Raw genomic sequence first — 26120 nt, forward strand, 5'->3', positions numbered from 1 at the left:
CTAAGTGTTTCTTATTATACCTACCCAAACAAATCTGTTCTACACTCCCAGCATTTCAAAAATGTATCCAGCTTGCTTTCCCCAACTCAGATGGCAAAAGTAGCTCTGAGGTTTGAAATTAGTAAGTATGAGATTCCCAGAGAGTGGGGTTTTTAGTCAGACTAAAACCCTTCTCTCAGCCCTCAGGTCCTCATTGCATGCCCCAATGCTCACACACTTATGCACACATACCTCCCTTAGTGCTGACATGCTCCAAGAAGGTCTATTTAAGTGAAGCTCATTTCAAGTGCAGATGGTCCCAAGTAGCTTAATGTCTGCCTGGTGGCCAGACTAAGTGATTTCGGATAGCCTCAGACTTCTGATCACATCCATGCAGCCAGGGAGGAAATGAAGCCTTGTTTATCATCTTGATAAACAGTCCCTTTCAATGCCTCTGGACGCTATATGTAACTCAGTAGAGTCAAATACTATTAAATTGTCATCACTGTCAAAAAGAGAAGTAATAAGTTTTTCTACCTGAGTCATAGTTAATGACTTCTACAATGTGTAACACAAATCAGAGCTTCTGTTTGTCTTCTTTCCCCCTAAATGTGTGTTTTCTGATATTTCTGGCTGTGAATGTGAGCCACAATCTCATGATATAAATAAATATATACTTTTATTATTGCCTCTCAGCTAAGCCAATAAAATATCAAGATGACAAGGGCCAGATTCTTGGCTCAGATGAAGTATGTGCACAGAGGAAACTAAGAAGCTATATCTTGTTCTACTTCTCCATGGAAAGTGTAGATTTGAAAGACTGTATTTTATGGGTGAAAGCCTTGGAGATTCTGCCTCCCTAGTTACCATTAAACATATTTATAGAAGTTATTTAAACACTCTTAAGGGAGTAATATACTACTTTTACTTTAATCATCTTAAAGAATAATTTATTAGTCAGATTAGGCTGCGTTAAACCACATCAACAAACCACCCCCAAATCTGATTGGCTTATACAACAAAGGTTTATTTCTGCATCAGGCAGCATGCCTGTTGTGGTGCAACCTGAGGCTGTGTTGGTAGAAGTTACTCAGGGACTGGAACTGCCGAAGGAGCCACCATCTCAAACAAGAGGTGGGCAAACTCTGACCCAGAAGTCCTATCTGCTTTGTACTGGAAATGAGCTAGGAATGGCCTTTACCTTTACAAATGGCAAGGAAAACTCAAAAGGAGAATATTTTTGTGACACGTAAATATCACACAAAGCCCAAGTTTCTGTTTCCATAAATAAAATTTTACTGGCATGCTGCCGCACTCGTTGGTTTAAGTATTGTTCGTGGCTCCCTTCATGATAAAATAACAGAGTTGGGGAGGTGCCATGGAGACTACAAGTAGCCTACAAAATCAAAAATATTTACTATCTGGACCTTTATAGAAAAAGTGTGCTGACTCCTGATCTAAAATATTTCTGGTCGGGGGCACCTGGGTGGCTCAGTTGGTTAAGCGTCTGGCTCTTGGTTTCAGCTCAGGTCATGATCTCACAGTTTGTGAGCCCCACGTTGGGCTCTGCGCCAATGGTGCAGAGCCTGCTTGGGAATCTCTCTCCCTCTCTTCTCTCTGCCCCTCCCCCTCTTGTGCTGGTTTTGTCTCTCTCAAAATAAATAAATAAACTTTAAAGGACTTAAAAAATATATTGCTGCTTATCTCACCAGCAAGAAGAGAACCTTGGAGAGTCTTGCACAGGGAATTGAAAATGCATCGTGTAGTGAGAAGTCACTTTCGTTAATACAGAAATAGTCACATGGCCCCACGTCCCACAAGGCGATTAAGAACTACCCGTAAGCCCAGGAGAAAAAGTGCAAGAGATAGTCATTTAGCACGCCGGCTGGCTGCCACGGCTAAAACTAATAGTAGCAAGAATATTAATAGGAGGAAATTGCATTTTTCTTATACTTCAGGCACTGATCTAAGTCATTTGCAACTGTTTACTCGCTGATCCTCACAACAACTTCATCCTGAAAGTACTGTTATCGTCTCCATTTTACAAATGATTAAACTAAGAACGAAAGGCTTAAATGATATTCCTGAGGCAAATACAGTTAATAAAGGGCAGTATTTCAACCCAGTGAAGAGAGCTCCAGAATCCAACCCTAACACTGTCCTCTTAACCATGGTACCACGCACAGACCCTCTGGGACTCACAGAAGTCCCAGGCCTTGCTACGACAGAGACCACTTTCTGACAAAACCCTTAATTATAAAATTTGGTAGATGCAAAATGCTACTTTTTATTTCTGTGGAATAGACTTCCATAATGCCTAATAATTCAAGTAGGAGTTTGTATTGGTGATTCATGTGGTTTTCCGACAGATACTAAAGAAGGAACTTAATGTTTAAAATCACTTTCTGACTCAGCAGGGGGGCCCACTGGTGGGCACCAGACACTCAAGTAAGAACACTCCTTTCAGGGGAGAGTATTTTACAACCATTTTCTTCCTTGACTAACTCAGGGTGTATCTGTCTTCTTATCTTTGCTTCTCAGCCAACTCAGAATGTTGTTCCACGAGCATTTTTGTTGTCCTTGTTTAGCTTGAGGAAGACATGTCAAAGAATATAGCCATGGTTTTAAGGTGATGGATTTGGAGTCATTGTATTGCCTGCTTTATTTTGTTGGCTGTACTTTTATGTTTTACTATTGGAGTTTATGTATACTTACCACCTATGTTCCTGTTAACATCCATTATACTTACCTGTGAAGGATAATGGAAGAATCCCATTTTAAGAGAATAAAACAAGTGTATAATTATTATTGGACTTCAATCTCAGAGAGTATTCCTATTTGCATCCCATTAAATAAATGCCAGGAAGAAATACAAATAGAAAAATGAATAAAGGCATAGGAGGAGATAAAATTCAACATAGAGAACATATTGGACCATCCACCATTGCCTGAATGGTTCAGATATTTGACAGGAAGTTCTGGAACCTGCAAGGGAAATTCTTCCATTTTTCAGCCTTTCAAAATTCTATTCCTTTATCAAAACTCTGGTGACAAGTAATCGCCTCCAGTATTGTCTTTAAAACTGAATTTCATTTTTTATGTTAATCATAGAAGAATGTTCGTTTTTATTTACAGTATGCCTACTGAGTGCTGTTTGGTACATTAATACACAATTTCTAAGTCTCCTAATATCCTGTAGAGTTGGGCATTTTCCTTATGAAGAACCAGAGGTTAGAGATCACAATTTGTTCCTAGTTATCCAGCTAGTAACCCATATTATCTTATTTGACATATTAAAACATTTACATATTCAACCTTTAAGGTCATTGTTTCACATAATTTTAGAGGAATTATTATAATACTATAACCAGAGGAGTTTCTCAAGTAAAATAAGTTTGCCTGTTTGCTAAAAATTGTTTCCCTGTCATTCTCAGCCTGGAAGGCTAGCGATGGAGAAGAAAATCCTGGTAACCTGTCACCCAGCTGGACGGGTGATTTTGGTTTAGACAAAGAACTTTGGGGGATCCAAGTGGGATTTAGGTGAAGAAACTTGTACCTTATAGGGGACCAGTGGACATAGCTACTCCTCTAATGCTCATTGCTTTTTAACCTTTGCTTCATCTAAATAGTGGAGAGGCACCTGGGTGGCTTATTCAATTAAGCATATCACTCTTGAATTCAGCTCAGGTCATGATCTCACAGTTCATGAGTTCAAGCCCTGCACTTTGCTCTGACAGTGCAGAGCCTGCTTGGGATTCTCTCTCTCCTTCTCTTTCTACCCATCCTCTGCTCACTTGCTCTCTCCAAATAAGTAAATAACCTTAAAAAATAGTAGAATACAACTTATTTACTTTAGATTCTCTGATATCCAAACCACTACTGAGTTTTGCCCTCCCTAATGCTATCCAAGGCATCCCTGCTCAAAAAAGAGTAAAAGTTGTGTAGTATTTAAAGAACACTAAAGACTCAAAGGTGTTCTTCTTATAGGTTTATTGGTGCATCTTTGGGTAAAATTTATTTCCATGTTGTTAGGGCAGTTCTTAAAAATAATTTTTGCAGGGTCACTCAGTGGCTCAGTTGGTTAAGTACCTGATTTCGGCTCAGGTCATGATCTCATAGTTCATGAAATCGAGCCCCACATCAGGCTCTGTGCTGACTGCTCAGAGCCTGAAGCCTGCTTTGGATTCTGTGTCTTCCTCTCTCTCTCTGTCCCTTCCCTGCTCATGCTCTGTGTCTCTCTCAAAAATAAATAAACATTAAAAAATTTTTTGAATTAATTTTTGCAGTAGGGTTTCATCATATTCTATGGGTAAGCCATTTTCTTTCTTAACAAAAAAAGGGGAGAAATCTTAGGGATGGGTAATAAGCTTATTGTAGTATTTCATTACTTTTAGCAATCTTGTTTTAGGGTAATAGTAGAGTCTAAATGTTTCCCAGTGGCCCTGACTGGATGTAAAGATACAGGTGTGAGGAATGGTCCATGTAGTGAAATGAGGGAAAAAATGAGAAAGGTCACATTTTTTTCTCAGTAATAAAAATAATTCCAACAGTATTATTAACAGCAGAATACCTTTCAGAGCTTACTCCTAATGAGGTATTATTATAACTGCCTACACTTATTTAATTCTTATACTCTCTCATAGCTCTTAGAACAACCCTATGAAATTAATGCTCTTATTATCCACATTTTATAGACAAGAACCTGGAGGCAGAGCATGGAAAATGGTCTGAAGCAGCAAATCCAGGACTTGAATTTTGGCAGCCTAGCTGTAGAGTCTGTGATCTTATTCATTATGCTATATTGCCTCAAACAGGGCTTCCCAGCCCAGAATTTGTTCTTTGTTCCTACATTCATCTGTCTCCTACATACCCCAGAGCCCTAGGAGGGAGGAGATGGTAATTTGTTTAATCTGAAGCATAAACAAATCAAGCAGCCATTTTGCCCTCCTCAACCCAAACATGCTTAAGGATCCATTAGTGTCTCTCTTGTCAGTGATTTACAGACGAAGACACTCGGAGCTTCCTTCCAGTCTACTGGGTCAATAAAGCATTTTTAACAGAGTCTTAAATATGCATTTCTGACATCCACTACAATACAATCCAAGAGAGCTATTTATAAGGCCTTGATCAAGAAGCGCTATAGAAGTGAATCTCAGAAAAATCTGTGCTTTGTCTTATACATAACATCTTTTAAAGAAAGAAACCATTTGCAATGAAATGAAAATGGATCTGAGTAATTATGTCAATGTTAACATTCCTTGATTATGTTTTATTCATTCCCTCCAGAAGTTGCCCTCAACTATAAGCAGATATTTCCTGGCTTAAATATTAATGAGGGCTTACGTTTTCACATAGTTATTATTATTTTTTAAAGTCTATGTATTTATTATGAGAGAAAGAGCACAAGCATGCATGGAAGCAGGTGTAGGAACAGAGAGAGCAGTCTCCACACTGTCAGCACAGTGTCTGATGACCTGAGATCTGCGAACCATGAGATCATGACCTGAGCCGAAGTCAAGAGTCAGTTGCTTAACCAACTCAGCCACCCAGGTGCTTCTCTTATGGTGACTGTTAATTGCTGTATTTCATTTTCCAGTAATTTCCCTTAGAATAATAAAAAGCTTGTCTTTTGTACATTTTGGCACTTCCCCAAACCAAAGTTCCAAGTTGATTTTTCTAGAAGGTACATTAGGTCATTTCTTTGCAAAAGTTACATCTATCACTCAAGTTCATTTTCTTAAAAGCTCACATAATGAATATTCAAATAGGAAATGTTCCCCCCAAAGATGATTAATTTATATTAGTCTTTCCTCTTTTTCCCTCTTTTATTTCCTCCTTTTTTACTCTTTCTCCCCCTCACTTCTTTCCTTCCTCCCTTCCTTTCTCTCTCCCTCCCTGTTTTTTCCTTCCTTCCTTGCTTCCTTGCTTCCTTCCTTCCTTGTTTCCTTCCCTCCTTCCTTCCTTTTTTTCCTTCTTTCATCATTCAGTCATTTAGCAAGTGTGTTACTATTACGCTAGACATTAAGGCTAAAGAAGCAAACAAGATGTGGTCCCTGCCATCATGGAGTATCTAGCCCACCAGGATAGACACATAGTGAACCAAACATTCTTATTGAGAAACACACTGCAGAAGAGAATTCAGGCTTTCTAAGAGATTGTACCATGGGGATGCAAAGCTAGCCTTTGAGAAAGAGATTCATTTAACAAATATTTACAGACCAAACATGGGCCAGATTCTAAGCCAAGTACTAGGGATAGAGTGATAAAAAAGAATTGCTACCCTCCCTTATCCTGTATAGGAAAAGCAAGACATCATTTGAAAATGCCAAAATAATACACTGTGATATTATTGTGGGAGAATTATGTGAGGTTTTAGCATCACGTAGCAGGGACTCTAACTCACTGTATGGTTCAAGGACACCTAAAGAGGATGTGAATGATGAGCATGGGGGGCAAAAATATAAAATAAATTACAGGGTTTAGACTTATATTCTCTCTTTTTATTTTAAAGATTATTTTCTTCTGTTCTAACTTTATACCCTCCCCTAGCATTTCCTTTCCCAGAAAACCCAGTGTTGTGATAATTTTGAATTGCTTGGCCATGCTTAGTCATTGACATTAAGCCATCAACACCAAAATGTACTACTGAATGTCAAATTGCCTGGCAGATGAAAAGGATTAGACATTAGCAGTTTCTCAGAAGTGCCCATTCTTAAATGGCTGGCCCAGTTTGTAGCCCAGAGAAATCCAGTTGCTTCGTATGAGCTCTGTTAGATGACCATTTTGGGAGCAAACCCTGTTTTATAATGGCAACCTTCAAGATTTTAGCCATCTGCTTGCCAGTCATTTCCAACTTCATTATCCCTTTCTATCTTGACATATAATTGTCATCAGTGGAGACTCCTTTTAAGAGAAATGTTACCCTTAGCAATTCATCTTCTTTGTGTTTCCTCACCTGTGCAGGGCAAGACAGTGATGTATTGAGCTGGGAGGAGGGCTCATTGCCAGGAGCATACCAGGTTTGGCATTTTTTTTCAACTTATCCAGCTCAGAGAGAGTTGCTGCTGTCAGAAATAATCTTGAAATGCTTTTTTCGCCCATTTTGGATATTAGAAACTTTCTCTTCCTGTTAAAAATAGGTTTTGGTGATGTACTCAGAGGTCTGACAAACACAAGAGAAAAAGCAGAAGGAAAAGTGGAGAGCTTCCCCATGGAGCTTCCCTACCGGGGACATTGCCATTGCCACTGGGGTGAACGTGGACAAAGGGAATGAGGAGCAAGGCTACCATTTAGAAAATTTGTGGTAGAAGGAGAACTGAGCAATTGATGTTCATCTAACACATCTCACATTTTGAATTGACCCATGTTAGCCAGGTAATTACTACATTTACCTTCTAATCTATAAGAACTATGAGGCCCCTTTATAAAGTGCGATTTAGAATATGAGGCTCATTTCTTTTTTTTTCTTTTTTTAAAGTTTATTTATTTATTTGAGAGAGAGAGAGAGGGAGGGAGGGACAAAGAGTGAGATGGAGAGGGAGAGAGCACAGGAGGGGACAGAGAGAGAGCAAGAGAGAGAATCCCAAGCAGGCTCTGCACTGCCAGCACAGAGCCAGCCCAATTGTGGGGCTCAGACTCATGAACTGTGAGATCATGACCTGAGCCAAAACCAAGAGTCAGATGATTAACTGACTGAGCCACCCAGGCATCCCAAGACTAATTTCTTATATTATATCTTAGATGTTTTCCCATAGACAAAATCTAGTGATGATATGAGTAATAATCTGGAAATTTCTGAGCAATACAGACAGCCTTTCTACTGGCTTATTCTTTGTGCCACATTCTTTGCCATTAGCTAATAGATGACCTCATTGTCTTATGTGCTGGATCTACAGATACTGGGTGAAATGCAGGAAAGAAGCCATTTTCCAGATAATCCATAAGCCAAAAAAAGGGAAGCTCAATTTTCTGAGCACTTAAATGACTGCTGTGAGCAGCCATAGATCATTTTGAAATCATTTTGACTTGGACTGAGATACAATTTATGAATGGATTGGCATTGGCACCAAAGAAAAGTCTGAAAGACATTTACATGATAAATATTATCATTGTGAGTTTGCAATAACCTTGGCAGTTAGGTTTGAGGGGACAGTTAACTAGATAATCTTTAAATCACAAATAAAATAGATTTAAAGGGACAATTTTCTGGTATCCAGAAAAGGTTATGACAAATCTTACTCTTCCTTTTCATCATCAGGGACAAACCTGAGGAGTATTTTGGTTTCCAGTCCCCTTTTCCAAGTAGCCAGCTAATGAGGACAATAGATAAATAAGACTACAGTACCAGAGAGTCTTGAAAAATTCTATCCCTGTGGTTATAAGAGAAGTTCAGAATTTTATTTCATTTCACAGGATTTGATCAGCTTCTCATTGTGTCTTGAGTAGACCAAAGGTAATGTGGGCTCCTTATACAGCCAAGAAGTAAAAAACACATAGAAATTGGGAGAGGGAAGTTGATCTTACAATCTTACTGTATACTACTATGCCAAAGGCATCCAAGCTGTTCAAGAAACAGTAAGTTACATATTATTTGGCTGTAAAAATTCATGACGGGCTTATACTAAGCATTCATTTTGTTCAATCACCCATCTGTCCATCCATCCATCCATCCATCCATCCACCCTTCCATCCAGTAATATTTATCATTTGATACTGGCTTTAGAAGAGTGATCATCAGCTAAGCAAAGTTATTTTCACTTTTTCCTTTACAGAAGCATTCCTTTAAGGAATAGATTCTTGGGGTACCTGGGCAGCTCAGTCAGTGGATTGCCCAGTTTCATCTCAGGTCATGATCCAAAGATCATGAGATTGAGCCTGTGTCAGGCTCCATGCTGAGTGTGGAGCCTGCTTAAGATTTGATCTCTCTCTTTTGCTCTCGCTCTCTGTCTCTCTCTCTGTCTCTCTATCTCCCTCTCTCTCTCTCTCTCTCTCAACCTCTCTCTGTCTCTGCTCTCTCTCCTCCCTCTTTCGCTCCCCCCCTTCTGTCACCGTTCTCCTCCCCATCTCAAATTAAAAAAATAGATTCTTGTACTCAATGTTGAAAACAACTAGAAGTACTTCTCATTGTCCTCAGTACAAGTGAGCCCTCTTAGGTAATTCATAGATCCCTTCAAAGCATGACTTAAAAACTTCCAAGCAAAGGACTAGAGATATAAGTGGGACTTTTCCTGTCAAAGATCTCATATTTTTATTTTGTCAACCCAAGTCAGTGGACCAGGATTTCATGGTCTGGATAGACTGAAAGATTAACTTGCTCTGGTTGACTATGGCTAGGTCAGTCACTAATATAAAACTTTGGAGTCAGGAGATTTGGGTATGACAGGTCCGATTAGACTTTCTAAATTTTAGGGTCCTGTGGGCTCCAGAACCTGGATGTGTATTCCACATTGGCATACCTCACCAATCGGTGTAAAGTGAAGCTATAGTTCAAGCTGTCACGATCAGGTGAGCTGATTATTTAGAGCAACACTCCTCTGGCTTCCTGTGTGTAAATCCATCATGAGCCTGAGGAAGACGTGGTCTGGGGTTACTGACTTTATACACAAGGTTTTAATGAAATTGGAGCACTTGTCAGTTCCCAGTCTCTGAGTTCTCCTCCCCTTTTCAGAGAAATGTCAGCATGTGTGCCAGAGTAGGGCTGGAGAAAGAGCACTGCATATGGGGTCAGAAGATCTGGGCTCTGGTCCACAGTTATCTGGGTCATTAAAGCATAGGCCACTTTTTTAGCTGCTCCTGATCTCAGTTGCCTCTCCTGTAAAATGGGGGTAATCATAACCTCACTGGGCCTTAGTAAGCATGAAAGGAATTGAAGATTAATAATGTATTTATCATGGTGTCAGGAAAAAAGTAAGTAGTCAAGGGGCACCTGGGTGGCTCAGTCGGTTAAGCGGCCGACTTCAGCTCAGGTCATGACCTCATGGTTCGTGAGTTCAAGCCCCACGTCGGGCTCTGTGCTAACAGCTAGGAGTCTGGAGCCTGCTTCAGATTCTGTGTCTCCTCCTGTCTCTGCCCTTCCCCTGCTCACGCTCTCTGTCTCTTGAAAATAAATAAACATTAAAAAAAGTAAGTAGTCAAAAAATGGTTAGCTCCTATATGACTATAGTTATCACTACTAGTTATGTAGCTGTGTCATTTGGCTGCTCTAAGTCTGTCTCCTCACTGGAAAATCAGGATAATAATTTCTACCTTTGAACTACTTTGCAGATAAAATGAAATATCCATTTAAATGTTTAATAAATAAACAATAGGAGTCCCTGTCCTTGAGGATATTATATTGTGAGGGGGTGGGGGAGGGACATACAGACAATAAGGTTAATAAATAAATCACTTACAGTAATTGAAAGTTACAAATATTCTGGAGGCGATGAAGATAAGGAGATGGACCAAAATAAAGGAGATAATGAATGCTTTCTAAGAGAATTATGCTTTAAATTGGGCAGTCAAGGGAAACTCTGAAAAAAAATGACACTTGCGAAAAGATGTAGAGAGAGTAAGAGAAAGACCAATAGATTTGCCCCAGGTGGGGCATAGTTCAACTTGTCAAGAAGATCAGAGGAGCTTCTTAGAGCACTGCCTCCCTGAGTTTAAAATAACTCTCAAGAGGAACAACACCGGCCATGTTCCGTCAATAGCTTGCAAAACCAGTGTCCCTAGAGCAGAGAGATGGAGGGAAGAGTAGTAGCAAATGAGGTCAGAATATATTTGGAGGAGGAAGAGTGAGTTGGATACCTAACCTTCATAAGCTTCCACAGTTTAGTGTCAGACTTCCTTTTGCAAGAACTTCCAAACAAAGAATGACAACCTGTGGACAGGATTCAAATAAGCAGTTTTGGAGTCCAGCAGACCCAAGACACACTTGTGTAATTTGGGACATGTTATTCCACCTCTCTGAGTCTCGGCTTTTCATCTGTAAAACAGGGGCAAAACCTTTTACAGTTGCTGGGAGGTTTGTAAGTAATGTAGGTGAAGTGCTGAGTACAGTGCCCAGCGGCCAATCAAAATTCAGTAAATGTCAGTGAGCACTGAGTTGATGCGGAACTGTTCCTTTGGCTCATCTACAGGAGTGTTGGGAGAGACTGTCTTTGGGCCTCCAGTGGCCATGTCTTTGTCCACTATTTAACTCAGGGCAATAATTTGGATGATCTGGTATGTCTGTCACTGCCTTAACTGTAAATCAAATGAGAGTCAAGATCTATCCTAGAAGCTTTTCTATGGCTTGTGCTATTTTTGCTCATACATGTTGCTCTAGTCTTGCGTTAAAGCCAAGTGGTGACTTAAACATTGGTGGTATTTTCATGAAGTGTAGAACCAGCTATTACTGAATTGATTGAGGGTACTTATAGCTGACAATTACAAGTTAAAGCAACCTGATTGCCTGTATCTGGGTTAAAGAATGTAATGTGTGATTAGCCCTATTGTTTCATTAAGTCTCATCCCAGTGAAGGGCCTGTGGCAACAGTGAGATACGCTTCCCGTGATCTTCAAACCCCCTTATTTCCTGTGCAGAATTTTGTATTGGCCTTTTGTTTCCTCTGCTTTGCCACCTTGCGCTTCTCCAATTCCTCCCTAACACAGCAGCCGGGATGGTCACTCTTGAAAAATATCTAGATCCTTTCAGTTCTTGGCTTCAAAATCCCCATTTGTCCCTTATTGGAACAGAATCACTGAATACTCTTTCTAGACAGGGAAGCTCTCTCCAATTTAATCCTATGTCAGGTCCTTAGTTCTATCTACTCTAACGTATTTTTTAAACATTTTTGAGAGACAGAGGTAGACAGAGTGTGAGCAGGGGAGGGGCAGAGAGAGACGGAGACACAGAATCCCAAGCAGGCTCCAGGCTCTGAGCTGTCAGCACAGAACCCGACGCAGGGTCTGAACCCACGAACCATGAGATCATGACCCGAGCCGAAGTCGGTCGCTTAACAAACTGAGCCACCCAGGTGCCTCTAATGTATTTCTTTAATGCCCTAACCAGCTCCTTAGAGAAATGACTGGTTCTAGAACTGGGACAGGAAATATACAAGATGAACATGAGGCATCTTGTGGAGTCAGAAAGGAAGGAAGTGCTCAAAAAAAAAAAAAAGAGGTGAAGGGGGTTCAATATGGGGAGAAGGTTCAATATGGAGAGACAGAACACAGAAACCAACTGAAGGGACTCACAGTGGCCAAAATTGGACCGTTCTGAGCAAGAAAATAATGTAGTGTTGGGTTATAACCCAGTGTGTTAAATAAACATCTTGGAGTATATACTGATATGAATGATTTAATAAGCAAACAGATGAGAGAGAAGAGACAAATATGTCATGCAGAAAAATTCCCAGTAATTTTAGTAGCTGCCCTAACCTCACAGAGGTGGAGCCTAACTGTCTACTCCCTAAGTGCAGCCTGTGCATTGTGACTTCATTCCAAAGAGGACAGTATGGAAAGGCAAAGAGGAGAGTGATATTATATTGAGGAAATATGACCAGCACTGCCTTAGCCAGGTGATCAAGGTCAACATCAAGAGTGGTAGTCCTGTTGATAGTATCTTTTACCTGTGTGGTCTTTCTCCAGAAAGCACATAACCTCAATCCAATCATAAAAAAAAGCATCAGATAAATCCCCTCTGAGGGACTTTTTACAAAATACCAGAGCAACACTTCTCAAAGCTTTCAAAGTCTTCAAAAAAGGAAGGACTGTCTGAAACTATGATAGAGAACTATCATAACCAAGAGAAACTTAAGGAGATATGACACCTGTATGTAATGTGGCATCCTGCAACAGAAAAGGACTTTAAGTAAAAACTCGGGAAATATGAATATAGCATAGACTTTAGTTAATAATAATGTATCAGTGTTGCTTCATCAATTGTAACAAATGTATCATACTGATATAAGTTGTTAGCATTAGCAGACTAAAAATAGGCAATAATAGAGTATGGCATATGGGAACTGGCAGTACTATCCTAAAATATTTTCTCTAAATCTGACTGTTCTATAATTAATTAAAAGGTTGTCCTAAAAAAATGCTATGATCTTTCACATTAGTGAAATGCTTTCCCTTCATCGTAGCCTGCTGAAGTTCTACCTTTCAACTTACAACTTAAGAAGCCTTTCAAATTCCTCAAAAACAAATGGGTCTCCCCTTCCACCTATGCTACTTGCCTTATGGTGCTAATTTTAAGTAATGAACTTATTTCTTCATTCATTCAACCAACCGTTATAGTGTACCTACAGCAGTTGTTGATAGTAAGGCTCACCTGGGCCCTGACCAGTCTTTCAATTTGCCTGTGGTCACAGACTTGTATTTAGAGTTGTGTGGGGAAATGTGCAGGGTGCTAAGAGAATGAGCAGTGGCGGAAGTGAGGACACGTTCTCGAAGGAACTGACCTTTGCATTTAGTTCAAAAAAGGCTTGAGGAGTGAATGCATTTGAGTTGTGGGTGGAGGGTGGAAGGATGGGAAGTAGGAGAAAGTATTCTAGGAGACACCATATTCGCACAGTCACAGAAGCAGAAAGGAGGAGGACATTCCCAAGGAAATATAATAACAATGTGATCAGATATTATCATAAGTAGCATATATGGACACTCTGCCCTGTGTCAGGCTCAGTACTAACCCCTCTACATGGGTTATCTTGTTTTGTACTCACGCAACCCTTTGAGGCAGGTGTTAATATTTTTACCATCTTACAGACGAGGAAACTGAAGCACTCAGTAAATGGCAGGGCTGAGATGCAGACTAAAACAGGCTTCTCAAGATCCCAAACTCTTCTTGCAACTGAGGGGAAGCAGAATTAGCCTGATGTGAATCACAGATCCTTTTGATTCTTTCCTTTTAAACCAGAGTTTATCAGCCTGGGCACTCCTGACATTTTGGGAAAGACAACTCTTTGTTGCGTGGCCTACTTGTGCGTTGGGAGGTGTTGAGCAGCACACATGGCCTTCACCTGCTAGATGTCCATAGCACGTATCCTCTACCAGCAATGACAACTAAACCTCCCTCCAGACTTTTCTAAACATCACTGGTGGAGAGGGTAAATAGCAAAATCACCCCACTCCCACCCCTGCATTGAGAAACACTACATTATTTTGTGGGTTCTCAGGGTAGGATGGAGCTGTGTCTTAAGTCTTTCCTGACTTCTGTCTTCCTTCCCTCCTTTCCTTTTTTCCATTGTTTCCTAAGTGCCCGCCATGTATGGGCTAAACACATGTCCCTGAAAATTTACAACACAGTGACTTGTATATAGTGGTTGCTTAACAAATACTTGCTGGATTTATGCCAACTGGATCCTAAATGTTACAGGTCCATTCTGGTCAAATAAAAAACATTCTTCCTGATATAAAACTTGATATTGCAGAAGTTCATTTCTGGTTTCTGGGTACTTGGAGTATCTTTTGTGTCCCTGTAGAACTGCCCTACAGGCTGGCAAGACGCACCTGAATGCTCACCAACATTTAGACAGACCCAGCAGTGCACCTGTTACGAACCTAGTAGAGAGTGACATACGTTAGGTTGCCAATAAATGTTGAATGCATGGCTGACCTGTAACAATTAAGTGAAGCCATGTGCCTAGCTCTGTAATTTGAGATGCCGTTTAAAGCACATGCCTATTTTCTCCAGCAATTCTTTCTATCATTTTTGGATGAGATCTGAATTTGGGAAATGACTCCCCAACTAGATTTTCCATTCAGCCCCACCCCCCACCGGGAGTGAGCAGGCACTGGGAGGGAGAGCTAATTTCTGGACAGTTTTCCTGCCACCACTGGTTCTGTATCACTGGAGTGTGAGTTGCGTGTCATTAAGCGGGAGCTCAGAGAGTTCTAAGTGGAAAGATAGCATAGGAGTGAGCTCCCAAAATATAATGCACTTAAATCAGGTAGACTTTATTTTGTGTTAGCACCAGGCATTCACTGGTTCACCACTTCTCAGTATATAGAGCCCAGAATCATCGCCTCTTGAGGGCTATTCATTGGTGCTCTTTGGTGCATTTGAAGTATAGGGCTGTAATACCTGTCTTCTCCAGGACTGCACATACCTAGTATAGAATCTTATATACATATGTATATAGATGTGACAGAGACAGCATGGGAGAGAATCCCATGGTAATTAAACTTCATGGGAACTATCTCTGTAATTTCTCTTACTCTCCCCAGCCCCTCCACACATACCCCCACAGGCTTTCACGGCCCCTGAATTATTCCTAATCAGGGTCTCTCTTCTTTTTGTCTTGCCAGAAGGAGGGACATGTGAAGTGATAGCTGCACACAGATGTTGTAATAAGAATCGCATCGAGGAGCGGTCACAAACAGTAAAGTGTTCCTGTCTGCCTGGAAAAGTGGCTGGAACGACAAGAAACAGACCTTCCTGCGTCGATGGTAAGTAGCCAGTTTTCCGTCTATCCTTAGGTGTTTCTGGAGGTGTTCACTGTGCACAATAGATATTTTTTGTTTCATCTGTGGTTCAGGGTAATGAACAAGGTACATACAAAGCATTAGAAGGCTATACAAATGCCAGTCCTCAGCAGACTTTGAATTCTTGTTTTTCTGGCTTTGGGATTGTCACACAGCTCTATTTTCATGTTTTCTTAGAGAAGATTAAGGTAAAATAATTTTTCAAGGCAAGAAATTTGAGGGTCCCATTCATTTGGGAAGTAGTTTTGGATGAGGTAATATATAATGATGATGGCGACAATAGTACTAAAGATAACAATGCCTAACATTGTTTCAGTGCATATATAATGAGCGTTTATTATATGCCATGCACTGCTATGGGTTCATCACATACATTCATAAACAAATAGATTTTCTGAATGTTCACAATATGCCAAGCAGTGTCCTAAACACTTATCATGCTTCATCTTATTTATACCTTCCAACAACCCTATTATAGTTACCTATTGCTGTGTAACAAATTATCCCCCAAAACTTAACCACTTTAAACAGCAAACATTATCTCACAGTTCTGTGGGTCAGGAGTTCAACTCAGCTGAGTGTGACTGGCTCAGTCTCTCATGTAGTTGCAGTCAAGATCTAAAGGCTTGACTGGTGCTGGAGGAAGGTTTTCAGATGCTCACTCACAAGCCTTTTGGCAGGTGGGCTCACTTCCTTACTGTGTGGTCCTCTCCAGAGGAGCTCAGTGTCCTCACAACATGGCAGCTGGCTTCCCACAGAGTGAATAATTCAAGAGAACAATATAGAAGCCATAATAACATTCTCTTTTATAGTCTAACCTCATTAGTTACACTTCATTGATTCTACAATATCATGTTGGTTATTGAAGTTGTCTCCATTCAATGTGGGAGTAAACTATGACTTGAAGGCCAGAAGACAGGGATCATTGAGACAAATACATGTTTCCTCCCATTTCAAACATTAAGAAACAGAGGCTTAGAAAGGTTATGTAATGTTCCATTGGCCCCATGGCTGACAAGTTGTAGCTTGACTGACTCTTAAGCGTAGAGTAACTAACTGTAATACCAAATCTTGACCACCATCTTTAAAACAACTTTATATGTCCTAATATTTGAGCCAAGGCTCAGAAGGACCACAAGTATCTCTCCCCATCTTTATTTTTCATAATTTTTGAGCTAAGTTTGAGGTGATTTTCAAATTCTGCAGTACGAAAATCAAGACTCAGAGAAGCAAGTCACCTGCTCAGGGTCACACAACAGCAATTAGCCCTTGAATCTCTTGACTTAGGATTCATGGTTGTACCTCTAAAATATAGATGGAGCAGGACACCTTATAGACTGGCTTGTGTTACTTATTTCCATTTTTATGGTGGTTACAAAGAGAAACACACTCAAGCTACACCAAGTAAATTTGTTTTTTTAAGAAAATGGAAGAATCCTGGGGAGCCCAGTTATAGGAAACCTCATGGGATTCTGTTTATAAAGCCGCCATCTTGTTTTCTTTGTTCATGAGACACACTATTTCTGATCTCTCTTCTCCTCATTCTTCTCTGTGTGGACTGGTTCCCTCTCCCAAGAGAGGATGCCCATCGTCCACCAAGCTTTCTTTTTTCTTTTTTCTAAAGGCTGTGAAAAATCCAGGTTTGGGAATATACATTGATCAGCAAGTTCTCAATTAAGGCATTTTTAGTGGTCATTTGGTACTATTTGGAGACATTTTTGGTGTAGACATCTGTTGCAGTTATAGGGGTACTATTCATACCTGATTGGTAGAAGCCAGGGATACTGCTAAACATCCTCCAGTGCATAGGACAGCCCCCGCAAGAAAGTATTATCCAGCCCCAAACAGCTGTGGAGTTGAGGTTGAAAACCTGAACTATGATTATTTACTTGTTGAGGATCATAGTCAGCACGGTAGGATACCTCCAGTGCAGGAAAGGTAAGCAGCTAGACTAGAAATGCTGCTTTGCTTACTTGCAGGAGGAAACTCTTGGCCCTTGAAGCCAATAAACATTATAAAACAATGATAGTTTCTTGTTGTCTGCCAAAGAAAGCATTGAGTCTGTTAACTATAAATCTCCATTTTGTTTCCAGTTCATTTTTATCACTAATGATCTAGAAATAGAATTGCCTTTAGGATTTGGAAGTAAGATGCAAAGAGCAATACATTGTTTACGCTGGCAGAGTGGGAAATGGCATCTGGCCCTAAGTTTCTATGAGAAGTTAAGCCACTTGATGGTAATATTTTGTCTGTCAGAACAAGTGTGCTTGACTTGAGAAACTCTGAATCCTTTAATGGGGTAAGTTCAGACAAGAGGGCTATTAGTCCCTATCTTTGAAACAAAAGTCTATAAAATATAGAGTATTCTCTAGGGTCAAGCTGATGATTTATAGTTTCTATAGCATTCAACTCTTCCAAAATTCTTGAATCCATTGGCATATCAGAAAAAAGTTTACATGTTACTATGATCAAAATTGTTTTTATGGGGATGCCTGGGTGGCTTAGTTGGTTGAGTTTGGTTTTGGCTCAGGTTGTGATCTCATGGTCATGGGACTGAGCCCCATGTCAGGCTCTGCACTGAGCCTGGAGCCTGCTTGGGATTCTGTCTCCCTTTGCCCTCCCCCTACTCATACTTTCTCTCTCTCTCAAATAAATAGACATTAAAAAATTGTTTTTATGGGCTAAATTTCTACATGTAAATTAAAAATGAAGCACATATATAAATTAATAATAATTCCAGTGTAGTTATTAAGATCACAAGTTGTGCAATTAGACAGACATGAGTGGAACTCAGCTATACCAATTACTAATAGAATTACCTTGGGCAAGTCATATATGCCTGTTACTTATTTCTTAGCTGTGAAATGGAGACGATCATTGTTTCTACTTCTTTAGCTTGGGGTGAGGATTAAGGAAGTCATGTGTACTGTGTGTTTTGCATAATGTTTAATTCCCATCAAGCGCTTGCAAAATGATGGCATCTATTTCCTATCTCACTAACAAGTGTGGGTCCTAATTAGAAAAACACATTGTTTTACAAAGCCTTGCTTCATTTTGATTAAACACAGTAGCCTTTTAGTGTCACTTTTTCCGAAAACTCCTTCTAAGTAATCACCAATGCTGGTGTCATCTTCAGGAATTAATGTTTATTATAGGAACTTTGAAAACTACAGAAATAATCCATACATTAAAATCATACATGACATTATTGCTCAGAGACTATATCATTACTTTGTAAGAAAAGATGTATATGTCCTCTTAGACTTAACCCATCCTTAAAAAGAAACTCGCATGGTAGGTATTTTATTGAATGTAAATGTTATAGTACTTTTTACCAACAACTCGTTTCCTTTAACATGCGGTGAATATTTCCCAATTTAAAACATACTCTTCAAAAACATTGTTGTTAATAACTACATGGGGCTTCAGGGGTGGATATAAATGATTTATCTATTTCCTCCACTTTGGCATATTTACAATGTTTTGTGCATTTCTTTGTCTGAGCCTAAAAATGGATAGAAACCAGCTTCTCTCTATGACAGCAGTTGACAGCCCATACACCGTATTTGTCCTGAATATATTCTGTTGTATGTAGCGCATTTCCCATTAAGTGTTCCAATTGCTGTTATTTACTTTCCACTGAAATTACAGGTCACTTGCCTTCCACAGCATTTTCAAAACCAGAGAAACAGCTATGATTTTAAAATAAGCATGTATTGTATTATTCAAAATCGGAGACCAGGTGATTTAAAATGGGACATACATTTGGTAGTGTAATCTTAGCAACCCATTCAAAAGTAGAATATAGGATATTGGGAGAAATTTTTAAATAGTGAGCTTTGAGTTTAAAAATTATATTCTATTGCCTAATGAGTGAAAATACCAAAAGAAACACGCAACACTAACATTTACTCAATTTTGTGACAGTTATTAATACAGATTTTGAGAAGTCTTATACCCTTGGATTTGTGCCTAGCATCTTTCTGACCAAATAGTAAATCATTACGCTCTGATTCACACCCTCTTGTGTTTTGTTAGTTATTCTCTAACCCAAAAGGAAGGTATGTTCCTCACTATCATTAATAACAATAATAAAAATAATGGCAGAGCCCTGAGTGGCTCAGTTGATTAAGCATCTGACTCTTGATTTCAGCTCAAGTTATGATCTTCCGGTGGTAAGATTGGGCCCCTATTGAGTTCCTTGCTGGGCTTGGAGCTTGTTTGGGATTCTCTCTCTCTCTCTCTCTCTCTCTCTCTCTCTCTCTCTCTCTCAAAATAAATAAACATTAAAAAAAAATGATGGCTAAAACGTTCTTGAAGTCTCACCATGTATGACTCAAGTCTTTCAAATCTCCGTATTCTTTTAATTCTAACCCAACCCCTGAAGGTATCTCCTTCTCTTACTTCCATTTTGCATGTCAGAAAATTGAGGCACAGAGATTTTGTCACTTGCTAACCATCACACAGCCAGTAATAGCAGAGACAGAAAACCAGTCCAAGCTATCTAACTCCAGGTCTCTCTGTACCAAGTGTGGACAAACAAGGGTGTAACATAAACATGCATCCTTTCCAAAGCCTTTCTTGCCAGGTACCAAAATGAGAAGAAGGACAAAGTCCAACTACGTATGACCTTTCAGAAACATCCAGTCCTTTGGGCCATACCTGCCCCTTCCCTTTCTGTGTCAGAGAGAATTGATTAATTGCCCTTTCTAAGGTTGTGGTCATGAGCAATTAGAAGCATTTTTATAAATAATGATTTCTGCTCCATAGAATCATTGAAATATCGTGATGTAAGTCAAGGAGATGGGGAGGTGAAATAAAATGCCTATTTTATGGGGAAATTTTCATGTAGTTTTCTCTATTTAGGATTTTATTCTCATGCAATGTATGTCTATTTGTAACCTAGACAAATACGTGAAAAAAAATCGTTACAAGTACTGGTTTGTAGAGAAGGTCTTTTCATTCTTTGTGGATTTTGGCATCATTCTTGTTAAGAAAAGTCTACATGATAAGTTGATAGGCCTTTCCTTTTCATTCAATGTGAATTCTGACCATTTCTATGATTGCTACAAGCATTGCCTGTTATTGTTGTCTTTTTATACTGGAAACCAGCCAGAAGTGACTAGCTTACATCACAGAACTTCTTAACTTTCACAGCTATGGAAATCTCAGATTTTTGTTTGTAACTAGGATTCCTGTACAATCAATATAATAGAAAAATAATCATATTCCTGCCTATTTCTGTGAAGACAAAAACCCATGATATAAGAAGACATCATCATACATAGCCTTTAAGGTAAGAGCGAGCAAGAAAGAATGACACACAAAGATTCAGGCTCAGAAAAACAGATAGACTTACAGGGAAGGAGACATACAGTGAGAGAGGACATATAAAGATGGACAAGGAAAAGGGAGTCAGAGAAAACGAGGAGTAAAAGAGAGATGAGACAATGAGTACTTAGGAGGTATATTAAAACGTCTACCTATACAAGAGTTTTATTCATTTTTCCAAACAATTGTTTCTCTTCACTCTCATAGTTTATAACTAATTCTAACAAAATGAAATCTACTTGGTAGATTGAGACTGAATTTTTTTTCAAGTTGTACGATAAGACATTCCAGAACCAAAATATCTGTAAAAATTGTTTCTGGAGATTACTTCTTTAGAAAAATCATGATAAAATTTTCTGGACCACATACCATCATATTCCCTAGCAGCAGCCATGGTAGAGAAAAAGGTCTGAAAACTGAAGGAAGTTTGAAATTCAGCATGTTATGAAATATATATGAGAAATACTTCATATAATAACCCCTTCATAGCCATTCAAAATACAATAGCATATTAAAGGCTCTGAGAAGTTCTGTAGACAACAAACCTGTTCAATTTTGACCCCTTATGATCCGAACTTCCTTGACTAGAGAACCTTTTTCCGTGTAACACTTATTCATATCCTGTAGACCATGTTACATGAAACAGACTTTGGCCCATGCTCATATGGACAATATGCACTCTTTTTGGTTTTGTTTCCAGGAATTCCTCTTAGGCCTTTTGAGACTGGCTAATAATTCCTCTGCCAATAGCTCAGTGTTTTTCCTAAGACTGGCTAGCCAAGCATCGCACAACAGGTCTTGGTAGTATGTGATTTATAATATCTCCATGACATGTCAGGCTCAGCTGCAGTTTGGGAATCATCTAGGGACCTTCCAGAGCAAACAGTATGAAAAAGCTTAAGCCCTTATTTTTATTCACAAATATTAAACGTTTTCGAGGACAAGGGAAGATGACCTATTTTGGTTCTTCCATTTGTTACTTGTCGTCCACACAATGAAATAACCAAGATAATGAATTGTTTTGGTGGATCAGGGATGCACAGCACAGCGGCACTCTGTGGTCCCTTCATTACTACCTCTGTTCAAAGCCTGCGTTGTTCTTTGAATTCAGACTCTGGCTTGTTTAATAGATGGGACGGTGAGTTCAGTTGGCTTCATCAAGAGGCATTTCTGAAGGGAGATCCCATTGTTATTGAAGAGGGTCTACTAGAGCATCATTAGTAAAATTGTGGCACATTTAGGCATAATTTCTGAATTACATATAAATTTTCTTTTGCTCCCCTACTTGGCACCTGGTCCTGTCCAGGTATGTGAGGGGCCCAAGTCTACATTAGCAAGAGGAAGGAGAGGAAGGATATAGAGGAACTGACAAAGCTTTTTGTGCCATCTAATAAAATGTCTGTCCCTGTGTTTGTTCCTTTGCGTAATGAAGAGAACAGGAATTCAACTTTCAGATTTTCCCATGGTTCCTCTTTTTTAATGTTTGTTTATTTTTGAAAGCGGTAGAGGCAGAAAGAGGAAGATACATAATGTGAAGCAGGCTCCAGGCTCTGAGCTGTCAGCATAGAGCCCAACTCGAGGCTCTAATCCACAAACTTTGAGGTTATAACCTGAGCCGAAGTCACAAACAGTGACATCATGACCTCAGCTGAAGTCTGACCCTTAAAAGATGGAGCCACCCAATGCCCCAGATTTTCCCATGCTTCTAAAACTAAGCATGGATATCATTTTTTATTTTTTAAAGCAGCACTTGTCAACTGATGGGCCACTGGCAGAAACCACCCTCAGACCTATTCCGTAGGTTGGCAGAGAGATGGGAAAAACTGACTGCGTGACTTTGGAAGGGACACTCCAGTTTCTTACGGACCTCTCCACTTTCTATTACACACCTGGCTGTGGCCCATTGATGTGACCTGCCTGATCCCAGAAGATAAGGGAATCTGTGCTTCCTGGATGAGAGTCATTTCCCTACTAGTCTCATTAACAAAACAAACAAACAAAAAAAACAACCCTAATTTTCTAGAAGAAAAATTTTGCTCTTTGAGATAAAAGTAATGTACATAACTTAGCATAAATAGAAATGTACGCACACAAAAACAGCAGAGAAAGGAAAATAAGAATAAATCTATTTCTCCCCTTCCCCACTGAACCTCTCACATACTAATTGCCAGAAGCAATCACTGTTACCAGCTTTCTGTGCATCCTTAGAGAATACATCCATGCACCCGCAGGCCTATGGATAACACACACATACAACCTCTTCTGTGCATCCATTAGAGAATACATCCAGGCAGCCGCAGGCCTGTGGATAACACACACATACAACCTGATAAGTCACAATGGTGTTATTTAACTTAAACAGTGGTCTGAATCTGTATTTCTTAGCATAAGAAAATATTTTAAATAGTTCAATCTTTTGGTGAAAGAATGGCTGCTAAACATGGAAAAAATGTTCACCATCACTCAGTTGAAGAAATGCAGATTAAACATTGAAATGTAATGTTTCATCAATCAAATAGAGATAAAAAGCTTGGTAATACCCAGTATTAAAGAAAGAGAGAAAAATTACATATAAATCATACTTAGTGATAAACAGCTTACAAATGCACTGGTTAGCCACTTTTCTTTATTTTGTTCACCAGAAGAGAAGAAGATATATAGGAAATGTGGTAATGAGACTGGATGTTTAGGGAACATCATACAAATTACATGCATTTTAACTGCTCACAGTGACTTTATTTAGCAGCGATTCATGTATACATCATGCCCTGCATTTCTTCAATAGGGTCAGGTTCATGCATTTGGGTATCATCTAATACATCTTCTAAGAATTTTGATCTCATTTCCATGGGAAGACTATACATGAAAGAATATTTAGTGCATATACTTGGACATAAATATAGTAAGTCCATTGTAAAGTCCATTAATGTAGCCACTTGGGAAGTAAAGAATTATCTGCACAAGTATTTGTAGTATGTCATATGTATGTGTGTGTGTAATTATGGTATGGCACATCCCCAAATTCTTGTCAGTTACCTAGCTGGAATGTACTTGGTTACACAGAATTCCAAATTCATTGAGAAAATTTCCTGAAAGTAGCTCCAAAGCCATTGGTTTCCATTTATCGCCAAAAACCTCAGATTTTTTCAAATACCTGTTCTTGTCTGATATGAGAGCACTTTGAACCGATTCTTATTTTTTCCAAAAAGGGGGGAAATGTTCTAAATCTAAGGAGTCAGTTCCTCACCCCTCTCTAGCTGGGCTTCAGCCTAAATAAGGCAAGATTTCAGGACCCTGTGTTATTAATGCTCTGTCCATATGAATAATGGGCGAGCCTCCTGAATTATTTCACACTTCTAGGAAAATCTATAGCCCTGTCTTTCTGCAACAACACTGGAAGCCGCTCAGAATATTGGCACATTTCTTTGTGGAAGGTTCTGATAACTTCATCTAAGGATGTGGTAAAACTTATGTCCCCTTCTGAAGCCTGTATAGCCTTATGCAGATGAATAATATTTTGAAAAATTAATGATGTATTCTTCAATCCACCCCAGCTAGTGGAAGTTTTGAGGACCTACTTCCAATCCAAACAAACCTACTTCCAATCCAAACAACAAAACACTAACCAGAGAAGAGAGGCCCAAATAAGTTCAAAAGCCATTCCAAGACTCGGATATATAATGGGTGAGTTCATTTATTCCTCCCTCCAAGGTACTATGATGGGTCAGCTCAGGGAGGGAGAAAGAAAGGAACCTTGGGTGGAAAAATGTGGTCCATTGGAATAAAGGCTGTCTGCCATTACCACCAGAGACATGTCACCACCTATAGACTCACCTATCCAACCACCCACCAAGAGAGCCCTGTACATGATAGCTCAACACACTGTCTTCGTATCCTTTTCGTTGTTTTCCTGGGAAGACCATCCATAAATAGCACCTAGCCTGGTGCTCCCTGAATGTCCAACAGGAATCATAACCACCAGTGTCCTAGCCTTGCATGCTGCATAGATGACCTCCAGGATGCTTATTAATTCCAGAAAGTGAAGGGAGGAACCTAAGCTCCTTAGTGGGTGGAGTGGATGTGGAAAGAAAAGTTCATGCACCAACTACCTAAATAAGACTAGATTGCTAACTGTGCTAGGACATTCACTTATAATCCCTGATATGATTTGGTACTTTCATTATTGTATCATTTTTGTTTTCTTAAGTCATCTCTACACCCAGTGTGGAGCCCAAACTCACAACCCTGAGGTCACGAGTCGTACACTCCACCAACTGAGCTAGCCAGGCGCCTCCCATGATTGCATCATTTAAAGAATTCAGTGGAAAATTCATTGGGCTCAAATTCAATGCTAGCTAATATTACTTAGGCTGGTAAAGTGATTGCACAGCTAACCAGCCACTTGTTCAAAGGAAGGTCCCAGTTTTTCAGATTTAGAATGGCCTGCATGTGCCTGCTCAGAAGGTCCCATTCATCATCTTGTTTGGGGCCTATATACCAGTTTTGCTTTCTGCTGGGCACCTGTTCTCATCAATGCTCTTGGGAGTGCAGGAAACCTGAACACTATCCATAGTGGCTCCAGTGAGAAGCCAAGTTACTGTGAGGAGTCCCCGAGCAGAGATTGCTCCATAGCAGGACCCAAGGAAGAGAAAACCGAAGCAGGACACAAGTGCTTATCATAGTTCTGCCTCACACATGATATCACCTTTCATCTTGGGGCCTTTCTGGAAATTGGTCCCAATCATTGGTCCCAAATCATTCTCTTTTCTCTGTGAATGAGGGGGTTAAGTGTATCCATGTAAGCTGGAAACAGTCCTGTCCAGTGTATGGGTCACTAGTTACAGTATTAGTTTAAAACTAATTGTACTGACATAAAAGTGCTGAGCCTTCCTCTGTGCCAGCCCCTGTGTCCTACCTGTGCAGACATGCCTCACTGTAGTGCATGCCACGGATACTGCATTTCTTACAAATTGAAGGTTTGTGGCAACAGCAACATTTCTCCAACAGCGTTTGCTCATTTCATGTCTCTGCACCACATTTTGGTGATTCTTGGAGTATTTTCCCACATTTTCATTACTATTCTATTTGATATGATGCTCTGGGATCAGTGATCTTCGATGTGCTGTTGTTTCGGGGCAGCATGAACGACACCACTTCGATGGTGAACTTAATAAAGGTGTGTGTTCTGTCTGCTCCACAGACCTACTCTGCTCTTCCATTTCTCTCCCTCTCCTTGGGCCTCCCTATTTCCTAAAACCCAACAGTACTGAAATGGGACCAGTTAATAATCCTATAATTACCCATAAGTTTTCATGTGGAAAAAAAAAAGAGTCACATGTCTCTCACTTTAAATCTAAAGC

At 39.7% G+C, this 26120-nt stretch overlaps 1 protein-coding gene across 1 annotated transcript in view; it reads left to right on the plus strand.

The window, feature by feature from the left end:
- TAFA1 (TAFA chemokine like family member 1) overlaps positions 1 to 26120 on the plus strand; it is a 501607-nt gene that overhangs the window by 364451 nt on the left and 111036 nt on the right. The window contains exon 3 of the mRNA XM_039248856.1: positions 15253 to 15393. Within this exon, the coding sequence (XP_039104787.1) occupies positions 15253 to 15393 (141 nt within the window). The remainder of the gene's footprint in view (positions 1 to 15252; positions 15394 to 26120) is intronic.

Source organism: Hyaena hyaena, unplaced genomic scaffold, assembly GCF_003009895.1.
Source record: "Hyaena hyaena isolate Hyena2069 unplaced genomic scaffold, ASM300989v1 scaffold_320, whole genome shotgun sequence".
In the NCBI taxonomy this organism is placed as follows: domain Eukaryota; kingdom Metazoa; phylum Chordata; class Mammalia; order Carnivora; family Hyaenidae; genus Hyaena; species Hyaena hyaena.